This window comes from Panthera pardus, unplaced genomic scaffold (genome assembly GCF_024362965.1).
Source record: "Panthera pardus isolate Hobbes unplaced genomic scaffold, ASM2436296v1 HiC_scaffold_13, whole genome shotgun sequence".
NCBI classification, from domain to species: domain Eukaryota; kingdom Metazoa; phylum Chordata; class Mammalia; order Carnivora; family Felidae; genus Panthera; species Panthera pardus.
This window is the reverse complement of record NW_026526688.1, coordinates 172059531-172076487: the sequence shown is the minus strand read 5'-3', so window position 1 is coordinate 172076487 and position 16957 is coordinate 172059531. Positions and strand designations below refer to the sequence as shown.

At 38.4% G+C, this 16957-nt stretch overlaps 1 protein-coding gene across 1 annotated transcript in view; it reads right to left on the bottom strand.

Moving 5' to 3' along the window:
* The window catches only part of RFC1 (replication factor C subunit 1), a 79697-nt gene that overhangs the window by 47096 nt on the left and 15644 nt on the right, over positions 1-16957 (bottom strand). Inside the window, exons 3-4 of the mRNA XM_019413987.2 lie at positions 4273-4348; positions 2330-2440 (exon numbers count right to left, since the gene is read on the bottom strand). Coding sequence (XP_019269532.1) covers positions 2330-2440; positions 4273-4348 — 187 coding nt within the window. The remainder of the gene's footprint in view (positions 1-2329; positions 2441-4272; positions 4349-16957) is intronic.

Genomic DNA, 16957 nt, shown 5'->3' with positions numbered 1-16957 from the left:
GCATGGTAATGACATCAACTCTCCAATTATCCTAATAATACTACCAAAGATAATCCAAAAACCTAATCTGTAACTCATTTCTCAAAAATGTTTATAAATCAGTCCCTTATATTGCTAACTTAAGTTTCTCATTACTTCACCCCTAGGAAATGCCTTGACTTCCCTAATTATGGTTTCTATACTCTCTATCCCACCCTGAACATTAGCAATCTAGCAATCACTCTTTTCTTTTTTTTTATTAGGTTTCATGCACAGTGCAGAGCCCAACACAGGGTTTGAACTCACGACCCTGAGATCAAGACCTGAGCTGAGACAGAGGGTCGGACACTCAACCAACGGAGCCACCCAGGCGCCCCTTTAATATTTTAAGTAATCTCTATATCCAACATAGGACTCAAACTCACAAGCCCAAGACCAAGAGTTGCACACTCTACCCACTGAGCCAGCCAGGCACCCCTCTAGCAATCACTCTTAAATACTATTCTCATCATTCCACAACTTTCTTCAAGAATTTTAATGGTTCCCTTTCCCTGCTATGTTAAGTCTAAATCCATCTGCCTAGCTTTCAAGGTCTTCTCTAATCCTACCTCCCACTACTCCTCCTCATATGGGCAGTCTCTTCTGTGCCCTACGAACATACCAAGCCTTGTGATGGATGCTGTGCTTTAAATAATCCCACCCCCTAAGCTGACATTCTTCCCTCCACCGCCTGCTCATCCTTCAAGTGCCAGATCAAATCTTACCCTTCGAGCCCTCTGCCTGACTACTGCTTATTGCTACCTCAAGCGACTACTACAGTACTTCGGAGTCTGGTCATCTTTTGTACCTCCAGCACCTAGTTTCTGGGATGTAAAAAACACTCAATAAATGTCTGTTGAATATAAACTGTAATATGCTGTGCCAAAGTAATTATGTGGCTTTTACCGTCTCTTCAAACCAGGTGTGTTCACTTCACTAGCAATTCAAGTAGCACAGTGCTAAAAATAATGGTTTCAGAGGTTTTCTTCAATATAAACAAATCAACAACCTATGAGATGCTTTCATGGTTCCTTCAAGTATTTCTACATAGGAACCAATTCAACAGGCTCTGTGAATTTGAAGATTAATACATCTAACCTTTTATTCCTGTTACAGTCTCCTCTAGGAATTAACAATGCCACAACCAAAATTACTTTACAGGGTGCATGAGTGGCTCAGTATGGTTAAGCTTCTGACTTCAGCTCAGGTCATAATCTCACGGTTCATGGGTTTGAGCCCTGCTTCAGGTGAGCCCCACTTCTCTCTGTCTCTCTCTCTCTCTGCCCCTCTCAAAAAAAGGGGGAGGGGGTGGGGAGAGAAAAAAAAGAAAATCCTCACAGCAATTTAAAAAAAAATGACTTTACAACAAACACATCTGAGTTTCTTCCCTAAGACGATAATTCAGAGTTCCTCACCATAAAGGAATACTACCTATAAAACAATCATTTATACTATTGTACCATTTTAAGATTAGTGTACAATTATTTATAAATGGCTTTTGCTTTCTAACCACTCAAAACAGAACAAATAAATTTAAGTGTAAAAACAATCATCTATTAAAAAGCTAATGCTAATAAAATCTTTACTGTCACAAGAAAATACAAGAAATTCAGGTCACATCTGTGCTAGATCACAGATCACAAATATGAATAATTGTTAGATTATACTTAGATTATTAATTGTTAGATAATACTTAGATTATTAATTGTTAGATAATACTTAGATTATTATGACTTTAGCATGCAAAGTAAAAAAACTTTAAAAAGTTTTAAAATACACCAATAATATTTTTTAATTTTTTTTCCTTAATGTTTATTTATTACTGAGAGACAGAGAGAGAGACAGAGCATGGGAGGGGCAGAGAGAGGAGGAGACACAGAATCTGAAGCAGGCTCCAGGCTCTGAGCCATCAGCATAGAGCCCGACGCGGGGCTCAAACTCACAAAGCGTGAGGTCATGACCTGAGCCGAAGTCAGACACTCAACCGACTGAGCCACCCAGGCGCCCCTAAAATACACCAATAATATTTTAACATAGGATTCAAGATAGAGCTTCAACTTACTCAATATAGAACACCTAAAAAATTCCAAGGCCAATTCCCCTGTAACTAACCCTTACAATGGCCCTTAACCCACAGAAAATGCCAAAGATGATTACAGCCTTTCCCTGATAAATATAAATCAACAAAGCAAAAAAGGCAGCAGAAATTCAATTCAAAGTGAAGGAGGTTCATCCAGACACCAATGAGTAGCTCAAGAACATAACACACACTACTCTTCTCTCAAACATTAAACATACTCAGTACACTTACCTGTTTCTGAAATGTATGTAACAGGATCCTGGCGTAGAATTTTACCAGGTTTAGGTTTTTCTGGTTGCTTTTTGGCATTTTTTACCTGCACTGTCTCCTCGGATTCTGAATCTGTACATGAGAAGCAAATGAAACAAAACTCTCAAGAGAAAAAATAAAATACAGTGTGTTCTTAAAGTGATCATTGTTAACGAATTCCTCAAGGCCCATTTTGAGGCAAATCCCTTTTATGAATTCTCACAGGTTACTTCTACACAGTGTTAAGCCTTGGTCTTACTTTTCTATTGTCACTATAACAAATCACCACAAATTTAATGGCTTAAAACAACATAAACATAGTATCTTATGGTTCTGAAGGTTAGAAACCCCATATGGGTCTCACTGGGCTAACATCAAAGTGCCAGCAGGGCTATGACCCTTTTCTGGATACTCTAAGGAAAAATCCATTTCCCTGTCTTTCCAGTTTCTAGTGACTGCTAACATTCCTTAGCTTCTGGCTCCCTTCCTCCATCTCCAAAGCAAGGAACATCAGGCAAAATCCTTCTCATGCTGCATCTTTCTGGTTCTCTATTTTCCATGGTCAGTCTCTGTCTCTGTCTCTGTCTCTGTCTCTCTCTCTCTCTCTCTCCCCCTTTCCTCCCTCTTCCTTGTGAATACAGTGGGCCCATCCCCAGATAATTCAGGATCATCTCCCTATTTTAAGGTCACCTGATTATCAACCTTAATGCCACCTATAACTTTAGTTTCCCTTTTGCCATGTAACCTAACATATTCACAAGTTCTAGGAATTAGCGCATGGACATCTTTGGGAGCCATTAGTCTACCACATTCTAATCACCCAGGACGCTTAAATACAAATCAAGACAAAGTGCTACAAAAATAGAAGTTTCATAAACTTTAGGATCCTTCCTTTTCCTCTGCACCATGCATTTATAAATCCTGTTTCATACTAAAACTGTATCAAACAACTAAATTTTCAATTTCCCAAAAGACAGAAACTCCTGGGGAGTGGGAATGTGTACTTATGTCAAATTCCTTACTGTATACAGCAGTAAAAGACATAGAATAAACATTGAAGCACTTTTAGAATTGAGTCAGAATTTTTGCTGTTATTGTCAAATCCTGACAATCTATGCATACTTCCTTAGAGGTTGCATTAAGAATTCACACCAGATGGATCTTCTCCGCAAAAGCAACACCTAAAACTTTTTGAATTCTATCATTATTTTAACAGATCATAAAAGGCATACATAAAAATACAACATTCCCCATCTTAAAAGTACAGTATATTCAAATATTTTATATTGTGATTGTTCCATTTTAAATCCAACAAAAAAGGACCAGATCAAAAGCACAAAAATTAAATTTTAGATCTTTGTTTCCAGAGCAATATTCTAAGGCACTATTTTTCAAATTCAGTCTCCAAGAAGCTCAGCTGAAAGAGAAGTTAGTATGAATATTTTTAAAAATAAATATGTCAGGGGCACCTGGGTGGCTCAGTCAGTTGAGTGTCCGACTCTTGATTTCAGCACAGGTCATGATCTCACAGTTTGTGAAGCAGAGCCCCACATCGAGCCCTACAGTGTCAGACCCTTGCAGCATGTGATTCTCTCTCTGCCTCTCTCTCTCAAAATAAATAAATACACTTTATAAGTAAACTTACTTGATAAATAAATGTCATGTTCAAAGTGAGTTTGAAACATGCTATGTATACTGTATACCCCTCTGAACAAACATACTTAACACATTAATATATTGTGGCTCTGTTAAGTTCTACAGTACAATAAAACTGTTTTCAACTTTATTGGAGCATAGAGTCTTCTCACAGGACCTATTATAACAACAGAGAGAGCTGTGTGTCTCAGAACATCAGTTGGGAAAACACTGTTCTAAGGGATATAAAATAATTTTAAAACTTTAAGGCTCCACAGAAGAAATATTACCTGAATCATAGATGATCCTCTTTTTCTTGTTTGGTTGCTTCTGTTTAGAGTCATCTTCTTTACAAGAACTATTTACCTGTAAACATCACAGTATAATTAGAATGCAAAACTTATATAAACTCGTTGTGTTTTCTCGTTAGACTTGAACTCAGTAATTTTGCCCCCAAGGAGACATTTTTGCTTATTATAAGTGGGGGGCAGGAGAAAGGGGTTACTGGCACCTACCGAGTAGACCAGGGATGCTACTAAACGCCCTAACAACGCACAAGATAGTCCTCCACAACAAAGAATTACACAGCCCAAAATGTCATTAATGCCATAATTAGACTAAACAATTAGCCAAACCCACCATCAAAAAGACAAGAGAGAATAAATGCTGGCGAAGATGTGGAGAAAAAGGAAGCGTTGTGCACTGTTGGTGGGACTGTAAAATAGTACAGCCGCTATCGAAAACAGTATGGAGGTTCCTCAAAAATTTTTGTCTAAAAACTACCATATGACCCAGCAATTTTACTTCTGAAAATATATCCAAAGAAACAAAAACACCAACTCCAAAAGATATCTGCACCCCCATGTTCACAGAAGCGTTATTTATAATAGCCAAGACATGGAAACAACCTAAGTGACCATCAAAGTAGGAAAGGATAAAATTGTGATACACATAAAAAAAGAGGAAACCCTACCATTTGCAACATGAATGAACCTTGAAGGCATGCTAATAGAAATACTTCAGAGAAAGACAAATACTGTATGATCTCACCTATATGTGGACTCTAAAACAAGCAAAAAACATACCAAACTCAGAAAAAGATACCAGACTTGTGGTTACCAGAAGCAGGGAGCGAGGGGAGGTACAAGTGGAGGAAGGTGGTCAAAAGGTACAAACTTCTGAGGAGCCCTGGTGGCTCAGTCGGGGTGAGCATCTGGCTCTTGATTTCAGCTCAGATCATGACCTCACAGTACATGGGTTTGAGCCCCGCAGTGGGCTCCACACTGACAGTGTTGGAGGGAGTTCTCTCTCTCCACCCCTCCCTGCTCTCTCTCTCAAAATAAACTTATAAAAAAAAAGTACAAACTTCTACTTATAAGTACTAGACATGCAATATACAACAGGAAGAATATAATGAACACTGTTATTTGATACAAAGGGAACTTGTTAAGAGGGCAGATCTAAAAGTTGTCATCACAGAAAAAATTTTTTTTTCTTTTTTTACTTTATCTATATGAGATCCCGGATATTAACTAAACCTGTGGTAATCATTTCACAGCATATGTAAGTCAAACCATCATGCTGTATACCTCAAACTTCTACAGCTCAGATGTTAATTATTTCTTAATAAAACTGAAAAAAAAGAAAAAAACCAATTGTACCAGATGGGAAAAAAATGAATTATAGAAAAGGCTGTATTATTATTCAGCTCCACTTTCAACACTAAATTACATATAACAAAGAGTAAAAGAATGTCAGATATTAAAAGGCAAATGCTTACTGAAAATGAAAGAGACAAAGGTTAAGGAGTTATGGGCTGTCCACTACCCACTGCCTGTTAGAAAACTATATATAACCGGGGCACCTGGGTAGCTCAGTCGGTTAAGTGTCCAACTTCAGCTCAGGTCATAATCTCACAGTTTGTGAGTTCAAGCCCCACATCGGGCTCTGTGCTGACAGCTTGGAGCCTGGAGCCTGGAGCCTGCTTTGGATTCTGTGTCTCCCTCTCTCTCTGCCCCTCCACCCCCCTCTCAAAAAATAAACATTAAAAAAAAATTTTTTTTAAAGAATACTATATATAACCAAGGCAAAAGATATTTATATTTTGTAGTTATACATTATATTTCTAACATATTCAGATTTTCCCAAAAAAATCAAGAAACCAGACAGCAAAAGAAACTATAACCAATCATAAGGGAGAAATATGTTTCTAGAGGCACCTGACTGCTTCAGTCCATACAGTATGTGACTCTTGATCTCAGGGTTGTGGGTTCAAGCCCCACGCTGGTTGTAGAGATTACTTAAAAATAAAATCTTTAAAAAAAGAAAAAAGAAATATGCTTCTACTCATTACAATAAAACTTGAAAAATATAAGAACAATTGACTAGCTTGCAAGAAAATGAGATAAATGAACTGGAGCACAGAGTTAAAAAGAACTACAGTAACTCAAAAGTTAGAGAAGAGGGTACCCCACAAGGGAGAGAGCCACAGAAGGAGAGTCTCAAATTCTGCCAATAAACTTAGCCCAGATCTCTCCTGCACTACACATGAATGGAACAACTCGTAGTGCCAGCTAAGGATAAAAGAACTGAACAAAGATTTCATCTGCTGCCCATCACAGGAGACACAAGAGTTTAGGCTCTGAGTTCAGGCAAGTTAACTGCCTGCTAAACCAAATGAATTAACACTCTTTGGAGGAATGTAACAGAATCCAAATTTCCTGCACTACATAACTAGACTATCCAACATAACCAGACACACACACACACACACACACACACACACAAAATACAAAATGTAACCTGTGATGCTTTATTTTTTATCTGTAAACTTGACTGGGCCACAAAGTGCCCAAGTATTACATCAAATATTATTCTGAGTGTTTCTATGAAGGTGTTTTTGGATGAATTTAACATTAACTATCCAAGGATAGCAGGCTTGAGACTGTAATCACACTACTGGCTCTCCTGGTTCACAGGGGTTCAGACTCACACTTAAACTACACTACAGCTATCATGAATCTCCAGCTTCCCAACTGTAGGTCTAGGGACTTGTCAGACGCTGTAATCACATGCATGAATTCTTTAAAATAATTATCTTTGTAGATTCTATTTCTCTGGAGAATTCTGACTATACAGATTTTGTTACCATGAAATAAAGTGGTGCAGTAAAAAATACCTAAAACATGGAAGTGGATTTGGAACTGGGTTATGGTGAAGGCTGGAAAAGTACATGCTTTAAAAAAGCCTAGGACTTCTGGTCCAAGATGGCAATGCAGAAAGACTCTGAACTCACCTCCACAGAATATACCAAATCTATACCTATTTATAGAGCAATTCCTCCTGAAGAACTGAGGGCTGACTGAACAGCTTCTGTACAACAAAAGATGGAGAGACCACAAGAGAATGTTAAGAGAAACAGAAACAAAAACTGCTGAATGAAAGGAACCCTTACCCTGTCACTGCAAACTACATTGAGGAGGGATATACTGAGGGACCATAAGCAGATTTGTGCCCTGGGGCACAGAAAAAAGGCCAAAATTTATTTATTTATTTATTTATTTATTTATTTATTTATTTATTTATAACATTTATTTATTTTTGAGACAGAGAGAGACAGAGCATGAACGGGGGAGGGTCAGAGAGAGGGAGATACAGAATCTGAAACAGGCTCCAGGCTCTGAGCTGTCAGCACAGAGCCCGACGCGGGGCTCGAACTCACGGACCACGAAATCATGACCCGAGCCAAAGTCGGCTGCTTAACCGACTGAGCTACCCAGGCGCCCCAGAAAAAAGGCCAAAATTTAAAAGGGCAACTAGATTATAAAAGATCCAGCCCTAGAACTCCACCAAATGGTGGGGGAGCTGCTGGAACTCTCTCCAGGTCAGAGGGGCCAAGGTTTACATTCTCCCTTCACCTTGATGGCATGGACTGAAGCAGGGTCCAGGTGCCCTAGCCAGCCTATCACCTCAGTAAGCCCCAGGCTCTTGTCCACACCAGCCCCCGACATCCCACCTATGTGACCCCAGTGCAATACACACCACAATATCCTTGGTCAATTCCCACTATAGCTCTGTCTTGCCAAGGTGACACAGGCACAAAACACCCCAAAACACTCCAGGCCCATACCACTTTGGCTCCAACTTGCCAGGACACCCCCAATACAGAGCTCCCCAAGAACTCCTGGCACGTGCCTGTTTTGGATCCAGATGATTCACCAAGGGACCCACTACATGCAGTGCCTTGTGACCACCCAGCCCATTCCTGCTTTGGATCTAGACAACTCACCAGGATTCCCCTATACAGAGTGTCCAGGACCATCCAGCCCCCTCTCAAGTCAGCTCCAGCTACCTCACCAGGGCACTCCCACACAAAGCACCCCAGGACACCTTCATGTGCACACACTTCAGCTTCAGCTGTCCTCAGCACAGAGATCCCTTAGACCACCCTAGCCCATGCCCACTTCAGCTTCAACTGTGCACCCTGTGCACAAAGAGCCCTGGGACCACCCAGTTTACACCTACTTTAGCTTCAGCAGTCCTGCCAGGGTGTCATCTGCGCAGAGCAGGGAACCCCAGGACCTCCAGCTTGCACCCACTTCAACTTTAGCTGCTCCATCAGGGCACCATCTGTGCAGACAGCCCTAGAACCACCCCAGTCCACACCCACTTCAGCTCAGGCCATCCCACCCGGGTACCCCAGCACAGAGTTCCCCAAGACCACCAGCCACAACTTCAGCCAGCCAGCCAAAGTCACCAGACACATGCAGTCTACACAGGAGATGGCCATACACAAGACAATTCCTTCAAGGTTAGAAGTATCTGTTCTACCTAATTCATGGAAATAAACACAGAAAGTCTGGCAAAATGAGAAGACAGAGAAATATGTTTTAAATGAAACAACAAGACAAAACCTCAGAAAAAGAACTAAATGCAATAGAGATAACCAAGCTATCTGCTAATCATTTCAAAGCAAGAAATAAATAAATAGATAGATAAATAAATTTAAAGTAATGATCACAGAGATGCTCACCAACTGGAGAGAAGCATAGATGAATTCAATGAGAACTTCAACAAAGAGAAAATATTAAAAAGGACCACGGTTGAAGAATACAATAAAGGAAATTAAAAATACACTACAAGTAATCAACAGTAGATTAAAGAATGCAAAAAACAGATCAGTGACCTGGAAGACAAGCTAATGGTAAGCACCCAAACAGAACAGCAAAAAGGAAAAAGAATTAAAAAAAAAAAAAAAAGACACAGAATAGGTTACGGATCTCTTGGAAAACATCAAGTGAACAAAAATTTGCATTTAGGGGTCCCAGAAGAAAAGAGAGACAAAGGGTGAGAAAACTTACTTGAAGAAATAAGAACTGAAAACCTCCCCCAACTGGTGAAGAAAACAAATATCCAACTTCAGGGAGCACAGAGAGGTCCAAACAAGATAAACCCAAGGAGTTCCACACCACAGCACATTAATATGTAACATGTCAAAGATTAAAGATAAAGAATTTTAAAAGCAACAAGACAGAAGCAAATAATTACCTACAAGGGAAACCCCATAAGGCTATCAGCTGATTTTTTAGCAGAAGGGATGGCATGATATATTCAAACTGCTGAATAAAAAAAAAAAAAACCTACAACCGAGAATGCTCTACCCGACAAAGTTATTCAGAATTGAAGGTGAGCTAAAGAGTTTCCCAAACTAAAGTTAAAGGATTTCATCACCACTTAACCAGCCTTACAAGAAATATTAAAGGGCTTCTTGAGGTGGAAAAGAAAGGCTGTATTTAGAAGAAAATTATGAAAGGAAAAAAATTTCATGAGTAAAAGCAAACACAGTAAAGGTAGTAGGGCAACCATTTATAAAGCTAGTATAAAGGTTAAAAGACATAGTAGTAAAATCAACTATATTTTTTAAATTAGAGGTGTCTGGATGGCCCAGTCAGTTGAGTGTCTAACTCTTGATTTCAGCTCTGGTCATGATCCCAGGGTCATGGGATCAAGCCCTGCACTGGGCTCCACACTGAGTATGGAACCTGCTTAAAGATTCTCATTCTCTCTCTCTCTTCCACTCTACCCCGCTTGCTCTCTATCTCTCTCAAATAAAACAAATTGGTTAAGGGGACTCACATAATAAAAAGATGTAAAATATGAAAACATATACACAAAATGTGGGATGGGAGAGTAAAAATGAAGTTCTTTTATAATGTGTTCAATCTCAAGTGACCATCAATTTAATACAGAATATCATATACCTGGATATTACATAGGAACCTCATGATAACCACAAGGCAAAAACCTGAAATAGATATACAAAAATTAAGAGAAAGAAAGCCAAGCACAGCACTAAAGAAAGTTATCAATCACAAGAAAGCAAGAAAGGAACAGAGAAGAACTACGAAACCAACCAAAAATCAGTGAACAGAAAGGTAGTAAGTACATACCTATCAATAATTAAATGTAAAAGGTCAAAATGCTCCAATCAAAAGACAGAGGGTGATAGAATGGATAAAAAAACAAGACCCACCTATATTCTACCTATAAGAGACTCACGTCAGACCTAAAGACACATACAAACTGAAAGTAAAGATATGGAAAAAGATATTCTGTTCAAATGGAAACTAAAAAAAAATCCAGGGTAGCAATACCTGTATCAGACAAAATAGACTTAACAACAAAGATTATAACAAGAAACAAAACATGGCATTACATACTGATAATGGCATCAATTCAACAAGAGGATACAACAATTGTAAATATCTATACACCCAACATCAAAGTACCTAAATACATAATACAAAGATTAACATATGTAAAGGAAGAAATCGACAGTGATACAACAACAGTAGGGAACTTTAACACCCCATTTCATCCAGACAGAAAATCAATAAGGAAACAGCTTTTGAATGACACATCAGAACAGACCAACTTAACAGATATATACAGAACATTCCATCCAAAAACGACAGAATACACATTCTTTCCAACTGCACGTGGAACATTCTCCATGGCAGATGACATGTCAGTCCACATAATAAGTCTCAATAAATTTAAGAAAACTGAAATCATATCAAGCATCTTTTCCAACCATAACAGTACAAAACTAGAAATCAATTACAAGAAAAAAAAAAATGGAAAAAACACAAACACGTGGAGGTTAAACAACATGCTATTAAACAACTGATTGGTCAATGATGAAATCAAAGAAGAAATTTAAAAATATATGTATTAGTACAAGAAGTTCTAGCCATAGCAATCAGACAAGAAAAAGAAAAGGGCTCCAAATTGGTAAAGAAGTAAACTATCACTATTTGCAAATGACAGGATACTATTCATAGAAAACCTTAACTCCACCAGAAAAAAACATTGGAATAAATTAATTCAGTAGCCTCAGGATATAAAATTAATATACAGAAACCTGTTTTGTTTCTATATACTAATAACAAAGTATCAGAAATAGAAATTAAGGAGTGCCTGGGTGGTTCAGTTGGTTGAGCGTCTGACTTAGGCTCAGGCACTTAGGCTCAGGCTGTGATCTCACGGTTTGTGAGCTCGAGCCCCACATCAGGCTCTCTGCTGTCAGTGTGGAGGCCGCTTCAGATCCTCTGTCCTCCTCTCTCTCTCTGAACCTCCCCAGCTCACACGCTTTCTCTCAAAAATACATAGAAACATTAAAAAAAATAGAAATTAAAGAAACAATTCCACTTACAATAGCACCAAAAAGAATAAAATACTTAGAAACAAATTTAGTCAAGAAAGTGAAAGATCTGTACTCTAAAAACTATGAAATATTGATGAACAAAACTGAAGATGTCACAAATGAAAAGATAGTCCATGCTCACGGATTGTACGAATATTGTTACAACAGCCATACTACCCAAAGCAATCTACAGATTCAATGCAATCCCTATCAAAATACCAACAGTAATTTTCACAGAACTAGAACAAAAAATACTAAAATTTGTATGGAACCATTAAAGACCCCAAATAGCCAAAGCAATCTTGAAAAAGATTGCAACATTTTTCTAGATGTCATTTCGGCAAGGGAAACAAAAGCAAAAATTAACTATTGAGACTACACCAAAATAGAAAGCTTTTGCACAGCAATGGAAAGCATTAATAAAATGAAGAGGCAACCTACTGAATAAGAGAAGATATTTGCAAATTATATGTCCAATAAGGGGTTAACATCCAAAGTATATAAAGAACTTCTACAACTCAACACCAAAAAACCCCAAATAATCTAATGGGCAGAGAAAGTGGGCAGAAAACCCAAAAAGAAATTTTTGCAAAGACATTCAGATGACCAATAGACACATGAAAAGATGCTCAACATCACTAATCAGCAGGGCAAATCAAACCACAATAAAATATCAGATTACACCTGTCAGAATGGCTAGAACCAAAAGACAAGAAACAAGAGTTGGTGAATATGTAGAGGGAAAAAAACACTCAATGCACTGTTGGTGGGAATGCAAGCTGGTGCAGCCACTGTGGAAAACAGTACGGAGGTTCCTTAAAACATTAAAAAATAGAAATAGAATACAAAATACAAAAATACATATATATAAATATGATCCAGTAATTCCACTTCTGAGTATTTACCAAAGAAAACAAAAACACTAATTCAAAAAGATATATACACCCCTACATAGCCAAGATATGATAGCAACCTAAATGTCCATCAACAGATAGATAAAGATGTGAGATACATACACACGCACACTAAAATATTACTCAGCCATGGGGCACCTGGATGGTTTAGCTGGTTGGGTGTCTCACTTGATTTCAGCTCAGATCATGATCTCTCGCTGTAAGCACAGAACATGCTTGGGATTCTCTCTCTCCCTCTCTCTGCACTCATGCTCTCTCTTTCTCTCTCAAAAATAAATAAACTTAAAAAAAAAAGTTCTAGGGGCGCCTGGGTGGCTCAGTCGGTTAAGCGGCCGACTTACGCTCAGGTCATGATCTCACGGTTCGTGAGTTCGAGCCCCGCGTTGCATTCTGTGCTGACAGCCTAGAGCCTGCTTCAGATTCTGTGTCTCCCTCCCTCTCTGCACCTCCCCTGTTCGCACTCTGTTTCTGTCTCTCAAAAGTAAATAAATGTTTAAAAATTTTTTTTTTTAAAAATCCTTCTAGGGGCACTTGGGTGACTCAGTCGGTTAAGTGCCTGACTCTTGGTTTCGGCTCAGGTCATGATCTCACTCGTGAGTGAGATCTCACTCCGTGCTGACAGTGCAGAGCCTGCTTGGGATTCTCTCTCTCTCCCTGCCCCTCTCTGCTTGTGCACACGCTCTCTCTCTCACTCAAAATAAATAAATAAACTTAAAAAAAAGTTCTGGGGCACCTGGATGGTTCAGTCAGATAAGTGTCTGCCTCCTGATTTCAGCTCAGGTCATGATCTCACGGTTGCGTGACCAAGCATCACATTGCACTCTGTGCTGACGGTGCCGAGCCCACTCGGGATTCTCTCTCTCCCTCTCTCTCTGCTCCTCCCCTGCTCATGCTCGCTTGCTCACTCGCTCTCAAAATAAATAAAGATTTTAAAAAATAACAAAATAAAAGGTTCTATTATAAAAATAAATAAATAATAACATAACAAAATATTACTCAGCCATAAAAAAAAAAAAAGGAGATCTTGCCATATGTCACACCTGGAGAGTATTACACTAAGTGAAATAAGTCAGACAGCAGAAAACAAATACCATATGATTTCACTTCTAAGTGGAATCTGAAAAACAAAACGAATGAACAAAGCAGAAACAGATCCATAAATACTGAGAACTGGTGGTTGCCAGAGGGAAGGGGGTTGAAGGCATGGGTAAGTAGGGGTGAAAGGGTGAGAGGTACAGGCTTCCAGTTATGAAATGAATCAATCATGGGGATGAAAGGTATAGATTAGGGAATACAGTCAATAGTATTTTAATAGTGCTGTATAGGACCTACACTTGTGAGCATAGCATAACACAGAGTTGCTGAATCACTATGTTGCACACCTGAAACTAATGTAATACTATTTGTCAACCATACTTCAATAAACAAAATAAACAAATAAAAAGAAAAATTTTGTAAAATGTAGACTCCTGTGAAGGGACTGTTAGCAATAATAGGGATGTTAAATGCAACTTCAACAAGGTCTCAAGGAGAAAAAATAAGAGCTATGGGGAAAGCTTCTATAATCTTAGAGGATATATATATCATAAATCGAATGCTGGTAAATATGAACATTAAAGACCATTCTGGTGAGGTTTCAGACAGAATCAAGGAACAGATTGTTGGAAACTGGAGAAACGGCAATCCTTGTTATAAAATGGCAAAGAACTTGGCTACATTGTGTTTTAGTGAAAGATAGAACTTGTGAACAATGAAATTATTTAGCTGAAGAGATTCCGAAGCAAACTGTTGGAAGGTGAAGATCGGGATCCTCTACAGTAAAATGCAAGAGGAGAGAAATGAACTGAATTGTTAAGCAAAAAGGAACCAGAACTTAAAGCTTCGGAAAATACTCAACCCACGTTGCAAAAAATGAGAACACATGTGCTGAAAAGAACACCAAAAGTGTGGCTGGACTATCACTCAATAAAGAGATAATGAGATTTCACAAGCAAAAACCATAATAGTTTGAAATGAGACAAAATGAAGGAAGGCTGTCAGACTTCTTGATTCTACGGGAAGGACAGTAGAGCTATTCAGCTGCAAACCTGCACCATTCTCTAAGAAAAGGAGAAGAGATCATGAAGGTGATTCAGAGATCAGGCTGCCTTACTTCTTGTTTCAACAGATCAACAGCCTCCATCCAGAAGCCTTGGGACTGGGACGACTGCCCCAGTGGGTCCAGAAGGCGGGATATCAAGCTAAAGATTTTCTCAAGCTTTAAGATCTAATAGAATTTGCCTTGCTAGGTTTTGGCCTTGCTAGGTTTTGGACTTGCTTGGGACCCATCCCCCCTTTCTTCCATCTGATTTCTCCCTTTTGAAATGGGAATGTCTATTCCATGCCTATCCCACCACTGTATTTTAGAAACACATACTTGTCTGGTTTCCCAGGTCCACAGCTAAAGAGGAATTTTCTCAGGAGAAATCATACCTTGAGTCTCACCCTATCTGGTTTAAATGGTATTTAGATAAGACTCTGGACTTGACAGTTGGTGCTGTAATGAGTTAAGACTTTTAGGGGCTGTCAGGATGGAATGAATGTATTTTGCATTGTGAGAAGAACATGAATTTGGGGGACCATTGGCAAAATGTTTGGGCTGAATGCTTGTATCCCTCCTAATTCATATGTTGAGCCCCTATGTCCCCATTGTTGCTGTATTTGGAGACAGAAGTCTCTAAGGAATTATGGTTAAATGAGGTCATAAAGGATGGGGCCCTGATCTGACAAGCTTTATGTCCTTGAAGAGACACCAGACGCCTCACTCACACATGTATGTACACACACTCACTAGCACACGTGCTCTCTCTCTCTACCTCTTTCTCCCTCGATGTGCTCGCACCAAGAAAACGTTATGTGAGGACACAGCAAGAAGGTAGCTATCTACAATCCAGAAAGAGAGTTCCTGCCAAGAACTGAATTGGCTGGAACCTTAACCATAGACTTCTAGCCTCCAGAACTGTAAGAAAATAAATTTCAGTTTAAGCCATCCAGTCTATGTATTTTGCTATAGTAGCCCAAACTGACTAATACTTGACCCAAAGACTTAAGAGAAAAGGCATTTAATAGAGACCAATCCTAATATGTTAGAATTAGCCAATAAGAAGTTTAAAGTACCTATTATAACCACATTCAAGAACATAAATAAATAAAATCTATGAAAAAGAAACAATCAGAAATTCTAGAATTGAAAAATACAATATTTAAACTAACATATTCACTACATAGGCTTAACAGCAAACTGGAGAGGGAAGAAGAGTCAATGAACCTGAAGACAGTAACAAAGAAATTATATAATCTGAAGTATAGGGAAAAAAAAAAAAAGAATAAAAATGAACAAATCTCCATGAGCTGTGAGGCAATATCAAAATTCTAATATGTGTATAATTGGAATCCCAGAAGAGGACAAAGAGAATAAGGCAGAAATATATTTGAACAAATAATGGCAGAAATTCCCCAAATTTGATGAGATTTATACATTCAAGAAACTCAGAAACCATAAACAGGATACACGCAAGAAAACCACACCCAGGCACACCACAGTCAAAGCTGAAGACCAAAGATAAAAATCTGTAACGCAGCATGAGAAAAACAATACATAACATACAAAAGAAAACAATATGAATGACTGCTAACATCTTTCCAGAAAAAAATAGAGACCAAAGGACAATGGAACATTTTAAAGTGCTGAAACAAAAAACTGTCAATCCAAAATTCTATATCCAGCAAAAATATCCTTCAAGAATGAAGACAAAATAAAGACATTATTAAATAAACAAAAACTTACAGGCACCTGGGTGGCTCAGTCAGTTAAGCAACCAACTCTTGATTTTGGCTCAAGTCATGATCTCAAGGTTCATAAGATTGAGCCCCACTTCAGGCTCTGCACTGTAAGTGCAGATTCTGTCTCCCTCTCTCTCCCCTTCCCCTGCTTGTGTGCATGCATGCTCTCTCTCTCTCTCAAAATAAATAAACTGTTAAATAAATAAATAAAAACTTGGGCAATGTGTTACCAAAGACCTACACTACAAGAAATGGCAAAGAAAATTCTTCAGGTATAAAGACAATGATATGAGACAGAAATTAAGAAATTCTTATCTTCAATAAGAAATGAAAAGTACCAGAAATGGCAAATGTGGATAAATATAAAAGATCAATTTTTTTCCTCTTAATTTCTTTAAAATACATGTCTGTTTGGAGCAAAAATTATCACACTGAATGTGGAGTATTAACACATGTAGCTATAATACATATGATAGTTAAAACATAAAAGATGGTGGTAAATAGACCTGTAGAGTTACAAAACTCTCATATCTT